General features: G+C 41.9%; 1 protein-coding gene across 3 annotated transcripts in view; it reads right to left on the bottom strand.

The window, feature by feature from the left end:
- ZFR (zinc finger RNA binding protein) overlaps positions 1–16,009 on the bottom strand; it is a 73,785-nt gene that overhangs the window by 26,729 nt on the left and 31,047 nt on the right. For all 3 annotated transcript variants that reach the window (XM_019517999.1, XM_019517997.1, XM_019517998.1), the window contains exons 3-7: positions 14,351–14,633; positions 10,266–10,410; positions 5,084–5,302; positions 2,223–2,470; positions 1,017–1,208 (exon numbers count right to left, since the gene is read on the bottom strand). In XM_019517999.1, the coding sequence (XP_019373544.1) occupies positions 1,017–1,208; positions 2,223–2,470; positions 5,084–5,302; positions 10,266–10,410; positions 14,351–14,633 (1,087 nt within the window). The remainder of the gene's footprint in view (positions 1–1,016; positions 1,209–2,222; positions 2,471–5,083; positions 5,303–10,265; positions 10,411–14,350; positions 14,634–16,009) is intronic.

The following is a 16,009-nucleotide window of genomic DNA, read 5'->3' as shown; positions in this document are numbered from 1 at the left end:
GGGGGGGTCATGCCCCAGAAGCCGATGAGGAGGCTCTGGCTTACTGCCTCAATCCCTTCAGGGTGCAAAGACAGACTCCCCTGGCTCCAGCCCAGCTTGCCCCTCCCCTGCTACAATGGCCTGACCTCAGACCAGTGCCCTGGACCCAGTGGGGTGTTACACATATGCAGCACTGTCAGTCCAGAGCCAGTCTGGTTTGCTCTATCGGGGGAAAACACTCCTTGATGCCCTCCTATGCCCGCTGACTTGGCACCAGGGTGGAGGGACTGTGGTGGGGATGTACCATCGTGTGCTCTCCCAGACTCTCTGGGTATAACAGTTTAAATGTCTTGAATGGTCCTGCCAGCTTAGGACCTTAGCTGTGTGGAGTGGGTGGGTTGTTGAGCTGATGGGCAGGCTCCGGGCTGGGGCCTCGGCCAGCCATGCTGCAGCCAGGGGCTGGCTCCCCGGAGAAGCACAGGGGCTCCAGTGGGCCTAGGGCATTGCTCGGTCGGACTCTGTCCGGTGGCCCAGCAGCCTGGCTCTGTGCGCCCATGCATCTAGTTCTGTGTGTGCACGTGTCTGGTTCTGGATGTGTGCGTGCGTCTTTTTTTTTTTTTTCCTCTTTCCCGCTTTTTTTTTTCTCTCTCCTCTTTCTCTTATTCTCTTTCTTTTTCCCTCTCTTTCTCTCACTACAACATGTGGGTAGGGAAGCAGTGGGGTGGAGGAAGTGTACATGAAGTCTTGCCATGTACCCCCTGGCCCCCCATTTTGTTTTTCTGGCATGCCGGCACTCCGGTACCTGCCAAGGTAGACATTGTGGTTTTTTCAGCACTCCAGTCAAAAAACGTTGCCTATCCCTGCCTTAGATCATTTTTGGCAGTCTTGCCAGGAGCAACAATCATCCTGCCGCATTTTTCAGCTAATCTTTGTACTATGTATAATTTGTTTTGCATACTTTCTCCACCTATTTCAAGATAGGAATTAAAGAAAAAAATCAATATCCAGCTACTGAAGAACTTAAAAAAAGCACTTACTTTCTGATGCTTGGCTCCACGAATATGGGCAGCATATGCATCTGCTCCTGTACAAGACACATCACAGAGCTCACAGCGCAACTGATTCTGTGTTCCACGAGCAGATGTGCTGCTGTTGCTGGTGTTCTGAGATGCTTTTAAGGCTGCTTCTTTCTTTTTGTGTTTCTGGCCTTCCAAGTGCTCTTTATAAGTCTGTTAAAATGTAAACAAATTCACCCTCTGAAAGTTACCTCCACGATGCTCAGTCTCACAATGACAAGAGAATGTAAAATATGCAATAGTGTATAAGATAAGGCATAATGATTGGTAACACTTAAATTTTGCTAGGGACAATGGTTTTCTACCCACAACAGTGGCTTACTGTGCGAGACATGCACTGAGAAATGCACGTTGCTTACAGGGACTATGAAGGTCTTTTCCTTAGCGCACACAGAATTTCACAGCTGACAAGAGACAGCCCAGGTATTAAGTATTGGTTAATGAAAAGTAATCGATACTAACACTGCAAACCTAGTGGTCTAATACAACAGGGTATAGAGCTCATCTGAAAGTTTCTTGCGCAATCTGAAATCGTCATGCATCTTCGGGGGGAGAGGCTGCGGCTTTGAATCCAAGTCCTAGACTCTCTAAAGAATTCGACAATTTGGAAGGAGGCACCGCAGAAAAAAATTAAGCATGGAATACAATGTTTTAAAGCAAGGGTGGCCCCCTGTAAAAAAAAGCAGTCAGCTGTGTGTCGTGAAAAACAACTGTTCTGACCAGGTGTCTAAACAGTCTTGTTCATTACTCTGAAGACACTAATTGTTTTCCTTCCAGTTATTTCAAAATTAGGCTGGTGTTCTTGAAGGAAAAATCACAATACAGTATATTTTTCCAAGGAGAAATTTCCTACAGGCTAAATTCACAAAGTTTATGAGCCTATGGTTTTAAGAAGGGAATTCCAGAGTCAACTGAACAGCAATTCAAACACAAAATCTAAATTCTGGGGGGATGTAATGTAACACAGAGTATAAACATGAGCTGTACACCTTTCTAACTTCAAAATAGCAATCATTCTTCTTCATACCAATATGTTTTCACTGAATTAGTCTCTTGACAGAAGTATTTAAGCAATTTTCAAAATCCACAACTGATCATAAATATTGCCTTCTACTAAGTATGTGAAATGATACATCTGCGTAGAGGAATGTCATGTAATATGGGTACCTGTGGTCCAGCACAGCTGATCTTACAGACATCACAATAGTGGATCTGGGGTGGCTTGGGAGGCTGTTTTGGTTTCAATTGCTTATTTTGGAATGGTGCCTTTTTAGTAAAGGTGGTCCCTGTCCAGGCGGCTGTTGCAGCAGCAGCAGCTGCTGCTGCTGCTGCCTGTTTCTGTTGTTGTTGCTGCTGCTGATAATAGGATGATGCAGCTGAATATACTGCAGCTTCATAGCCAGAATAAGAGGTACCTCAAAGATTAAAATAAAATAAACATTACATAATTATACATTGCATAACAGTCATACATGCTAGTTCCAAGGACACTCCATGGCATTTAACTTTTCCCCTTAAAGTTGTATTTTGAGATCTAGACATCTTGATCCCTTGGATGCCCTTTGATACATGTGGCCCATCTCATAATTTAAACTGTATTTTTCTTGACTACTTATGATACAGAAATAATCCTTGGTACAGATGGGACACTATGCTTTACCTCACATGCTTCTTTATAGACATACATATTTAAGTATGCTATAATTTTTTATGCTATTAGAGGGATCAACACAATCGTTTAAAAACAGTTAAAGCTCCTGGCACATTTAGTGGATCTGGGTGCAGCATATCAAAGATCTTATTAAAAAAAACAACACAGGAAGTAAGCCAGGGGTGGGCAAAATATGCCCTGTAGGGCCCCTAAAAATTTTAGAAAATTAATATTGATCTGCTTGTTTCCTGTCAAAAGTGACAGGAACAAGGGACAGTAGGACCCAGGGGAAGCCTGGCAGGCTTCTGCAACAGCAGGGCCTGCCTGGCTCCACCTGAAGCCCCAGCAGGGGCTTCTGGCCTGGGACCATGTGGCTGCCCTGGCACTGGAACCTCAGGTAAGGTGGCAGGGAGGGCAGGGAAGGAGCCTGGGAAAAGGCAACCCGGGAAAAAGCTGAATGCAGGGAAAAGCAGCCCCTTGCCTGCCCAGTGTCCTGTGCTCCCTGCTGCAGCCCACACAACGCTGTTCTGAGCAGGCACAGGCAGCCCCACACAGGCTGTGAGTGGCTGTAGCATGGAGCACCAGCCACGGGGTGGGGGAGGGGCTGCTTCTCGCCTCCACACTCAGCGCCAGCTTGTAACCTGCCCCTGCTGCCAGCCTGGGCCCCATACCAGTTCCGGGCTCGCCCACTGGGGCTGCACATGGCAGCAGCAGCTGCAGCCCCACCACTTACCATGCCAGACAGTGTTTGCTGCTGCCCACCTGGAGCTTGTGTGCTGGGCAGCCCAGAGGTGGTGGTGGCAAACACTGCCCGGCGATGGAAGCAGGCAGGGCCACAACTGCAGCCGCTGTGGCACAGGCCCGACGAGCGAGCCCAGAGTCGCACAGGGCCCAGGCTGGCAGTGGGGCCGGGTTACAAGCTGGTGCTGAGTGTGGGGGGTGGGGGGAAGCGGCCCCTTGCCCACCCTGTGCTGCAGCCACTCACAGCCTGCGTGGAGCTGCCTGTGCCTGCTCAGGACAGACCCAGGGCTGTGCGCTGCCCCCAGCATGTACCACAGAGCTGGGGGGCACTGGAAGTGAGCGGGTACAGAGGCATGGGGCCCACATCTGTGTCCCAGGGCCAGCACCAGCAGGGCCCAGAGCAGGGCAGCAGGGATACAGGGTCCTGGCCGGCAGGGGCTCTATGGAGCATAGGCAGCTCCCTCCTCTCCCTGCTGGTGCAGCCCAGCCGGGCTCCACAGACCCCTGCTAGCCTGCACCCTGCTCTGGGCCCCACTGGTGCTGGCCCTGGGACATTGGTCCCACAATGGTGACCAGGGGGCAGGGCACCTGTCAGGGGGCGGGGCTCCCACGCAGCCCTCGACAGCTTGCCAAAACTGGGTAAGTGGCCCTTTGCCTGAAAAAATTGCCTGCCCCTGGAGTAATCAGTTTTTCAAACTCAGATTTATGAACTGGTACCAAATAACTGTGCAAGTTCCAAGATGGAAAGGAAGAAATGGACACATTTTTTTTTGGAAAAAATATTAGGTTTTAACAATCCTAGATTTGTAGATATTTAAGTCCTAGAATTGTAGATATTTAAAGTACTCTGGAATAAACAAACAGCTGGTCTGCTTAGATCTCTACATGTCTCATCTGTGTACCCCTTGATTTCTAGCACTTAAGTTGAGCAAATCAAGAAAACTGGACTTCCGTACTTTTGAGCCACTTTTCCCATAAACTTTCTACATCTAGTGGATCAACAATTTTAATCCTCTGATCACGTTCTTCCTGTTTTAAGGAAGTCTTTTATAATCCCTTTTTAAACAGAAAACAAAAGCAAAGAATTCAAGGCAGCTACAATTTGCCAGTTGTTTACTATCCGGCCATAAAGCTAAAGAGGACTTTTCCCACCCAGAATCAAGACTTGAACTGGCTGTGTTTGGAGGAAAATTCTTTTTTTTAAACCAACCAATTTGCAGCTTTAGATGGGAACAATCCACAATCTTCAAGGTGTACCCTGGAGTGCTCCCTTTCTACCCTTCACAACTGATGATACCTGACAGAACTTATTTGAATATTTGTCTGGGCATTTCCCCTCCTCTATCCCCAGTTTTGGTTTCTACTCCCCTTCTTTCCTGGACCACCATCAAGAACTATACAAATTGCACAGAAAAATCCAATTTTCATATGTACGCAGCAAAACACAAGCACATAAAAATGCATTTTCCCACCAAAGCTGAAATGTGTCAATAAAATGATCTTATTGGCTGGATGTTTCTTGCTGCTTTGCAACATTATTAGGTACAAACTTAATCACCCAAATTTTAGAACAGCAAATGCCTACCCCCACAACAAATTACAAAAACTATAACAACATATCATGCAAAGTTCTTACCAGAATAAGTAACTGCTGTCGTACTGTATGTAGCGCTTTGAGTATAGGATGGAACAACAGTAGCTGCAGCTGCCACTGGTTGCACAGTGGAGGATACTGGATATATAGAGAATGTAGTTGTAGCTGGACTTGGGGTGGCTGGTTTTATGGCTGTCACTTGTCGAGTTTGCTGTGCTTGAGTATACTGAGTAGCTCCTTGGCTGTATCCTGCTTTTGGAGCTAGGATTGAAAAGTAGAATTGTACACATATTTACAGTTTGACATAGGTGAACTGCCAAAAATGTTAAAAGATGGCACTTTATCATATATCAGTAATTAAGCTCATAACAAATTAAGATAAATCATACTTGCCAGAGAGAATATTGTTTTAATAAGATGAACACAACCCAAAATACACCCATGTCACTCATTTCACCCTTAAAAATTTTTTTTTTTCCACAATGATGACAAACAGATGGAGGTATAATCATTGCTTCCAGTTAGTAGCTCAATAATTTATAACAACTCAGAAGTGTTTTTCAGATATTTTTGTTTGGATTTACATGTTCTTTGGCTATTGCTAAAAGTGAAAGCCAAGCCACAGACAGTATATTAATTCTAGGAATATCATGTTTCATACAAAGAAGACTACAAACGAGTGCAGACCCTTGGAAGCCTACACACTCACCAGCTAACCACTAACAGCATAGAATATTATTTCCTATAAAACACCTGTTCAGTTCCTATATTAACTTGACTACAGGAACAGTGATTTCTCTACTTTTACACTGTGTAAGACATATGACATATCGCAGGAGCAAAGATTCAGTCATACATGACTTTTTTCTTGATCTTATTTAAAAAAAAAGTTTGCTGACCATGATGACTAAACTTGCTCCTTTTAGTTCTCCATCAATATTACTTCCCATAAACCTATGAGATGTATCATAGGGAATGATCCTAATGCTTGTACTTTACTCCTTCCTCAAGCAGAGATGGACATAGTTTCACTTGCTCTCTGGCAAAGCACAGACCCTACACATTTAGCTCTCAAACCATGAGAGCTCTCTATGTTATAATGGGTTAGGCATCTATTAATAATGTACCTCTACAAAAGCTATTTTTAGAACAACACCCATCATTCTCTGGTCTCTTTTCCATGCTCTTGGATATTCTTAAGCAACCTGCTCATCCTACTGATTCTTACACAACTTCTACCATCTCAAACTTGCCTTTTATTTCACATTGACACCAACACCGGTTTTAAAGCAGGTTTTAAGAGTTTTTAAATCCCTCAGTGGTCAGAATGGCTGAACACCAATTTGTACAGTTTAATGAAAAAACAGAAACCAAACAAAACCTTTATTCAAAACCATGTTCCAAACCAGGTCTAATTGCTTTCTGCAACTGCCAGCTAATGTTTACTTGAACTTAGTTCAGCAACATACTTGAACATTTTTAAATTTATACGTAAGTAGTTATTTGTAGCCACTTAAAATGGAAAGAGGCGGCTGCTGCTGCTCTGGAGCATATAGCAGCTGATACACTGTGACTATTATATCTGTATCTGTGGAGATCCAAGGGAGCTACATCACCCTAACTTTCATCTTAGATTAAGCACTCTTCAAGTTGGAGTGGTTTTGCTACATTTATATCATTACAGAACCATGCAGCTATAACAGCTGTGTTATAAAAGCTTATACTTGTATCCTTTACCCCTGACACAATTGTTAGCTCTCTATGTTTATATTAAAGGCATCTTTGGTCACAGACTTACTAACTTACTGAGGAGAGTTTTAAATCAGAATTGATATGGACCAATAACAAATGCACACTGAACTGACCTAAAAAATATGGCAGGGGGCAAGGGCAGCAGGACATTAGGTAATCATAATAGGTATACAAGAAGGACAAGTTGGAAAGCACTAGGTTAGTTTTCTAAACAGTTTAGATGGTTATGTTAATGCAAGCAGCACAGGAAATGAACAAGAGGAACTACAAGTCTCACTATATAACAACAATTGTGATTTAATTGGCATAACAGACTTTGTGAGATAATGCACATGACTGAGACAGAAGAGTACCATCTGTTCAGGAAGAACAGGCAGAGAGGAAGTAGCAAGGATATATACTCTCCCAAGTATTAGGAGACCTGTTGAAAGTCTCTGAATATAGATGAAAAGGGACAAGAAAAAGGTAGTATTACAGTAGTATTCTGCTACAGACCATAAAAATGAAAGATTGACAGGATATGGTTTCTTTTGATCAACTAACAGAAACATCCAAAAATCAGGACTTTATAGGCAAGGGGGCACTTTACCTAAAAAGATATTCTTGAAGAAGCAATTAAACAGTACAAACTGTCCAACAAGATGGGAGAAACAGCAACTGGAGGGGAGGATCTACCTGAGAATGTGAAGATGAAAGGCAACATGCAGGATACTGATCATAAAATGATAGAAGTTAATGATTCTTAGAAAGGGAAGGAGGAAGAAGAGCAAGCACAAAGATAACTGATTTCAAGTACGCCGATTTCCATAAACCAGCAAGAACTAGAAGGTAAAATGCTCTGAGAAGCAAGGCTCATGGGAAAAGGCATAAAGTGGTAGTCTCTTAAAGAAGCAGCATTAAGGATACAAAGAAAAACTATTGCAAGGTCAAGAAAAGATATGGCATGTAGTGAAACCAACCTGGCTAAATCATGGGCTCATCAGTGACCTGAAACACTGAAGGCATAATTGTACAAAACGCAGGTCAAAAGACTAAGCATGAGTAAGACTAGCATGAACATAGAGCAGTGATTCTCAACCAGAGTGCTGCAACACCCTGGGGTGCCTTGAGATCCTTTCAAAGATGCTGCAGCTTGCCTATTCAATGTTATCAGGCTTACGAGTGCAAATATGATAGACTCAGATTTCAAATAAGAATCCATAGCGGTAGAAACATTCTGACCTGTTGTGCTCTTTCCAAGTTCTTTGCAAGAGAAGTGCTCTACTGTTTTTCTGTAGTCCACAAACGAGTGAAAACTAAGAGCTGACATTTTCTGAGGGGTGCCCCAAGTCTAAAAAGGTTGAGGACCACTGACACAGAGAGACAAAAAACAGAAAGACAAAGGCACAAAATATGACAACTAGCAAATTATATAAAAAGTAACAAGAAAGCATCCTACAACAGTGTATTAGTAGTAAGAGGAAGATGAAATAAAAGGTCAGTTCACTGTTCACTGGGAGGGAAAGCTAACATGACAACATGAAACTCGTATTTTAAAAATGCCCATATACTACAATATGCACTAAAAAATGTTAACTGTGACCAGAAAGCCAACAAAATAAGCAAGAGAGAGGTAAGACTGAGAAAAGGAAAAGAACAGATTAGGACAGTGGTTCTCAACCTTTTTAGACTCAAGGCACCCCTCAGAAAAGGCCAGTCCTAAGCTTTCACTTCTTTTTAACTACGGAAAAACAACAGAGCAATTCTTGTTGCAAAGAACTCAGAAATGCCACAACAGGTTTTTGACACTAAGGATTCCTACTTGAAATCTCTAGGTATATTTTGTGATTTATGCATAGGTGTTTGCCAATATTGCAATACCCCCTTAAAAAAATCTCAAGGTACCCCAGGGTTGCATGGCACCCTGGTTGAGAACCACCGAGTTAGAGAGTACTTAGTTAAGTTACACATTTTCAAATCAGCTCTACCTAAAGAAATATACTTCTGAGTACTTAAAAAAGTGGTTGAAATAATCTCAGAGATGCTAGTGATTATTTCTGAGAATGTCTGGAGGGTGCATAGAGTGTCTGAAGAATGGAAAAGAACAAGCATAGTGTTTATTTTTAAAAATGAAGGACAAAATTGGACAAGTCAGACTAGAAAGATACTGGAGCAAATAAATGTAAGAACCTAGAAGATAACAAGGTGATAAATGCAGGTTCCCAAATCACTGGGGAAAAAAACACGGCACTCAAAGAAATAGGTTACAACAGTTCACTGCAAAACAAGAAGAATAGATCTTCTGGGGCTCTGTAGAGGTCTGTTCCAAGTCCAAGTACTAGGTTAGTATTTTCATTATTACTTGTTTGATGGAATAGAGAGCATACGTCTTAAAACTGCAGATAATACCAAGCTGGGAGAGACTGTAAGCACTTTGGAAAACAGGATTAGAATTCAAAAGGATCTTGAAAAACTGGAAATATGAGGTGAAATAAATAGAATGCAACTGAATATGGACAGTGCACCGAGGCAGAACTAACCAAATGCACACATACAAAATGGGGAATGAGTATTCAGACAGAAGTTTTGCAGAAAGGATCTGGAAATTGTAGTGGATCACATATAGAATGAGTTTCAATGCCACAACGTTGGAAAATAGCAATTATCACGTTGGCATGTACTAACAGCAGTGTGATATTTAAGATGTATGAAATAATTCTTCCACTGCACTTCAAACACCTCAGCTAGAGTGCTCTGTCTGGTTTTGGGACCCACACTTCAAGAAAGATATGGATCAACTGGAGAAAATCTGATGGAGAACATAAAAAATGATCAGGGGTCTAGAAAATATAACCTAAAAGGAAAGATGGAAATAATTTTGTTTATTTCATCTGAAGAAGAGAAGATTGAGTCAGAAAGGTAAAAGGTAATTGCAGAGAAGTATGGAACAATTTGTTCTCCATGTCCACTGAGGACAGAAGTAGTGACACACACAAATTGCAGCAAGGCAGATTCCAGGCAGACTTAAAGAAAAAATTATCTAACCTTATAGTTAAGCATTAAAATACATTACTTAGGGGGTCTGTGGAAGCTCCATCATTGGAGGTTTTTAAGAGCATGTTAGGCAAACATTTGAAGGTGTGCTTTAGCTCTATTTCATCCTATTGGGGAACAGTGGGATGGACTAGGTAACTTCTCAAGGCCCTTTCCAGCTTTATTTCCTATGACTCTTAATACTTTGGATGTATTTTATAACATAATAGTTCAAAACTCCAAGATAATGTCTTTATCCAAGGTCTAATGCCTAGAATTTAAGTAAATAGTGGGAACAAAATTCCATACAGTCAGATGCATTAGTGTTATAATAATTAATCCAGAAACCTAAGAAGAAACATGGAATCTTCTAAGATACACAAAGAAGTGTTTTTATAAACTTATGAAGCAGCACACTGTTTTGCACTGACCAAAAAGGAATTTCAAGCATGCCACCCACCTGTCTGGTAGTACGATTCGGCTACGGAAGGCTGAGGCTGGGCAGCAGCAGCCACTGCAGCTGCAGTTGCTGTTGGTTGTTGATAGTACTGCTTGCTGTCATAAGCTACAGCTGGGGCAGTAGATCTGACATATGAGTAGGAGTCCTTAAAAAGCATGCAAAAAAAAAAGGAAAGAAGAAAGGATCTGAGTTTTCCCTTCAATACGTTTGGTATTAAGGATAATAAGCACCAGTAGCAGCCAGAGAGTGATGGTTTTGTATAGTTTACTGAACCAGAACAAGCACCATATTTTTCCTGCATATCACATGCCCCCAAACAAAGATGCACTTTGTTTTTGAAAGGCAGAATGAAGCCAGCAGCACCCACTGAATCAGCTGAGGGCCCATCCTGCTCAAGAAGGGCACAGCAGTTTAGCTCTAACAGGATCATGCCAACAGCTGACTCAACAAGTACTGCTGGCTGCTCACCCAGCTGACAAAGAGATGAGGGGCCAGGCAGTTCGATTCAACCAGTAGCACCTGCAAAGTCAGCTGAAGGCCCAATCCTGATGAAGCCAAACTGCTTGACTCCTCTTCTCAAGCCACAGGGGCTCTCAGCTAACTGAGCAGGCACTTCTACTCCCTGCATTTCCTCGTTCAAGGTTCATCTCAATTACCAGCAGCTAACTGAACATTGTATATTGTATATAAGTAAATATGATAATTTGGTTAAATATCTGGATGACTGCAACACTGAATAAGTATGATTTAATTTTAAAAAATGAATCAATTTAGATATTTACAATGATTGCTTATTAAAGTTGCTTTTAACAACTTGCAGACCCAATATAGCTGTTTAGCTCCTGCATTTCAGGTAATTCTAATTTTTTAAATATTATTTCCATTAGGAAAAAAACAATTTTACCAGACAATTGCAATACTGAATGAACACTGCATGAGATGAGAAACCCTATGCAATTTTGAGGAAAAAAAACCCCAAGCCTCCACAAAACATACTTCTACAAAATACAAATGCCATTGGAGACTCCTAATGTTAATGTTATAAGAGAGAAAAAAATCCCACCAATAATAACACTTTTTCCCTTTACATACAAATTTGTAGAGGGAAATATTAGTAGAACCTTTTAAGTACTTCTGTTTTATGGTGAATTCATAGTTCTATAATTTATAAAATGTTCTACCTCCCCCATTTTAAGCTTTAGAAGATACTATCAAGGTAACATTTCTTTCCCTAGCAATTTTGGCAACATTTTTCTTTTCTTTTCTTTCTTCTAGGGCTGCTTTTGTTCCATTTTCTGCATCAACATTTAGTAGAGTACATGCACACATATCTTATAATTAGTACTTTATGTTAGCTAATTGCCACTGCAGAGCTTGCTTTCAGGATTCTGAAACATTTGATAGCAAATACCCAGCTCCTATACAGTGTATATATAATAAAATCTAGAAGACTCCTTTCTCCAAGATATCTTTAAAAGACCTAAAATATTAAGTTAAAATGTGACCCTTAAAGGGTATTTTGCAATTTATTTTCCTTTAGCAATAAAGGAAAAATATTAATTGAGAGTAATATCTACAACACAGTATTTACTCATATCTAAGATGACACAGCAATAATTAGATTCCGCACAAAGAAAAATTCTGGTTTGATATTACTTTTATAAATAGACCTACTGACAAAATTTATGCAAAACAGCAATACCAGTCAGTCATAAATTCAACATTCGCTTCAATTCAATTAAAACTTTAACACAACTTGATCAATATTGTTTTGTCAAGAACCTAGTAAGTACCAGTCCTTTCTTAAATCCTACAACTTCGGACTGGTAACTTCCACTTTCACACTTTTCACTGTTCTCATCTTCCCACAAAAGTCTTCAGTTCCATCCATGGCAATAGATATACAGCACTTCCTGATGCCTTTAATAATGGATTCTGAAGATATCATTCCCTAAGCCAGAATCCATTGGCAAAGCAGTATCATGGTTGGCTTCTTAATCTTTCCACCAGGTGTACGTGTGTGGTTCCCTGCCAAAAGCCAGTCTGAGTACTGTCGTTATAAATGGTCCTAAAAGGGCTTATTTACTGACATCCAGTACTTAAAGTTGAGATGTCACACCAGCATGTATGACAACAAGATCACAATTCACTATCCAAATGTTTCTTTTCACATGATATTAAATGCCCTCTGAATTAATCTAACACTAACATTCCTCTTTTCTTTAGCAGTGCTCCAAGTCTTCATTTCCACACATCTTAACTAGTCTTTCATCATCAATGCACTTGACATCCTCCTTGTTCCTGGCATTTAACTACTATTCCTGGTGGCAACTTTTATTTTGGCAGAGTTTTGCATTTCAAAATCACATATGGTGGCAATTTTCTCCCATCTCGCAATACTGCTAACATCACTGCAATTCACAACTTTTTATTTTTTGTATTTCTCATAATTATGCATTTTGTGCCTTTCTCAATGGTGATATTGCTTGGCATGTCAAAACTGACTCGAGCTTCATTAGCATTACCAATCTGACCCAGCAAATAAACCATGGGTGCCTTGCCTCATTTCTTGCCGTTACTGCTGTGAGCCTTGCCATGTGCTGGATCCCTTGCTGCTGCTCCTGCCTGCCACCTGGAACTTCACCATGCATTGGATTCCTCACCACATCCTGAGCATGTGGTCCCTTGTCCCTGCAGTCAGGTCCCTCTGCAATACGCAGGGTGCCTAGTTGGCTCCCAGGAGTTCCTCCTCCCTGAGTGCTGGACAGCCATTGCGGAGTCCCTCCCTCTTGTGTGCTGGCTGAGGTCCCTCCTCCATGTGCTGGTCAGCCACTGTGGGGGTCCCTCCCTGCTGCGTGCTTGGTAAGCCTCCCCAACAGCATGCTGGGTGCCTGGCAGGAAGGTGATCAGGTTGCTTCCTGCTGTTGCCTGGCTGGCAGGAGCAGAGGAAACTCAGCAGGTGCTGGCTAGGGTCTCCTTGCATGCAATTCGAAATGACCCGGCAGGTGCTATCCAAGCACCATCTCTACAGTGTGTGGGGTTTCTGGCTAGCACATGCTGAATCACTTTGAGCTGCTGCCCCAGCAGCGGGTGCTGGAGCAACTCATCACATGCTGGCAGCCTAGCCACGTCCCTTGCTGTGTATCAGGTTGGTCTAGCACCCACTGCTGGGCCAGTAGCTCAGAGGAAGTGAAGGGCCATTTTGAGGAAGTGGGGTCATAAACAGGGTCACTCTGAGAACAAGTTTCAGAAGCACAGCCCTACATGACAAGGGGAGCTTAGACGCCCTCTGCTGGCTGACCATGTGCATTTTTTGGTTTAGGTAAGTCATGTGTGATCCTAAATTGAGCCTTGATTTTCCTTGTGTTAAATGGGGAAAAAAAAGCTAGTAAATACGGTATTTACCTCTCATAACTCCAGTAAAGAGAGGCACCGGTTTAAAATAACCATAGACCAGACTAGGGAGAATCTCCCAGTGATGTAAACAGAAGTTGGATTAGGCCTTAACACCACAAAAAGGTACAATTTGCTGACTGGGATCAGGCTCCCCCCCTCCACCAGCAATAAGGCATGATGCAATTTAATGCACAATCCCACAATCACACCTCCTGCCATGCGCATGTTGATTGTGCATTGGATCCCATTGTGCCTTTACCTGCATACGTAGAGGGGATTTTAGGTGTCAGATTAATGGTTCTACAGCATGAAATCCTGTATCCCCAAAGCCAACACAACAGTGCTACTTGTGCTGTAAATCTTTTCAGTTACATGGTTTATGTTCTTCAACCCTTACCTGGAAAACAGCATAGATCAGCCTCCAATCTGATTGTTTGCATCTGTAGCAGATATTAAAGACTACCAAAACAGCTGGTAGCTTTTGAGATTCAGAAAGTTACTCAATTATCTAAATCCGATTATAGCAAATTAATTTTGCACAGAAAGTTTTAGCCACCCGGGAGTGCTAAACTGGGCTCTGCAGAAGTGTAAGAATATAGATCTTATTACCAGTTCCTTTCAGCCATCCAGTTTCCCTCCCCTTTTGTTATTTTATATGAACTTTTGCAATTTTTGCTAAGGACACTTACCTGGTAGTTTTGTGTAGTGACTGGAGGTGGTGGTGGTGGAGCTTCTTGTTGCCTCTGGGTATAACCATAATCTGTTGCTGTGTGCGCCGTAGGGTAACCTCCATAGGCAGCAGCTGTTGCAGCAGCTGCAACAGCTACTGGAGCAGGCCTCGCTACAGCAACTGTTGCTGCTGCTGGCGCATAGGCAGCAGTAACTGTGTGCGCAGCTACCGGAGCCTGATGAACAGTGTAGCTAGCAACTGTAGTTGGATGGGAATAGGCTACACCCGAAGCTGGCTGCTGGCTGTATTTGAAAAAGATAATAAAGTATTACTGTCAAGCAAGGAGACTATCATATTCATGCTAAACTTATTTTTTTGCAGCTTTAATTGTTTAACATCACTGCACACTAACAAGCGTCACACTATTTCAAAATGATTGCGGCTGAAGCATATATTAACCGGGCATCAGTTTTCTTTTTGGCAGTGGCACAGAAGTAAAGGGTCTCAAATAAGTGAGGTTTGGCATGAATTGGAAGTTGTAAACACTTCAGTGGTTCTTTGCCATAAACTCCCAGGCTGAAAAAAACCTACTGTTTCTCTGTGAAAGCTTGTTATTAATCTGTTTCCAGCCGGCATGGAATTTAAGCAAAGCATATGATTCCCATTAATGCTAGCGGGAAGCCACACAACAATTTCCTTTTCTAAAAAGATCATCTGAAAGGGGACTATTGACTGTAATAGAGCTATCAAGAAACTTAACTTTTCAGATGTTTCACTGAAAATCAGTATAAAAATTATTTTGCTCAGGGCAGAGACTTAATGAAGGAGTTCTACCAAATGCTTGATATGGGAAAGGTCGGCCACTGTATCTATGGGAAACTGCTCCCTCCCGCCAGCATTCCAGATGCAGCATCAAAAGAACTGGCCACCAAATCAAGCATACCAGAAAAGTGAGTGGGGAGATTACATTGGGACTTTGCCAACCTTCTGCACATACTGCATGCCTTATCTGTTTTCTAAAAATTTGTAGCAGAAGCATGAAGGGGCATATGGGTAAGGGTTAATTAAAAAGGAGCAGATATTAACAGTGTAATTAAAAATTGGGTTGTCTCAGAAGCTGCAGTCATTACTTGAAAAATAAAAACTAATAAATCTCAACTAACATCTTTTGATTTGTAATATTACACATACAGAATATTCAAAAGTTTAGATAATTTAGATTCAACTAATACATGCTCCAAAAAAGCCAGCATACATTACATAGAAATGGGGGTTAAGTGAAAGCTAGGAACTTCTATAAGAAAAAAAAATCTGAGAACCAGCCTGATTTTTAGCCAATATTAAACATTTCTATAATGTTTCACAATTTAAAAGCAGTACAAAAAATAAACTAACACTCCCATTATCTGGGTCACAGAGTTATCATCTCCTTTCTACTGATGGAAAACCAAGTAGAGCAATTATTTGCCCAACAAAGTACTGATTCCATGATAGAGCTCAGATTATGATGTGCAATTTTGTTTTGTAGTTAGTTCCAGGGGAATGGGCATTAGCAATACCTAGCTGAAGTTTCTAAATACTCAGTGCGGTGCTAATTGCCATAGACCAGGGGTTTTTAACCTTTTTGGATTAGTGTACTCCTTATGGCTGGATGCAGAGTGGTTTGGGGGGGGGGGGG

This window comes from Gavialis gangeticus, unplaced genomic scaffold, assembly GCF_001723915.1.
Source record: "Gavialis gangeticus isolate Ggan-Ray unplaced genomic scaffold, GavGan_comp1, whole genome shotgun sequence".
NCBI lineage: Eukaryota > Metazoa > Chordata > Crocodylia > Gavialidae > Gavialis > Gavialis gangeticus.
This window is presented reverse-complemented; position numbering and strand designations above follow the sequence as displayed.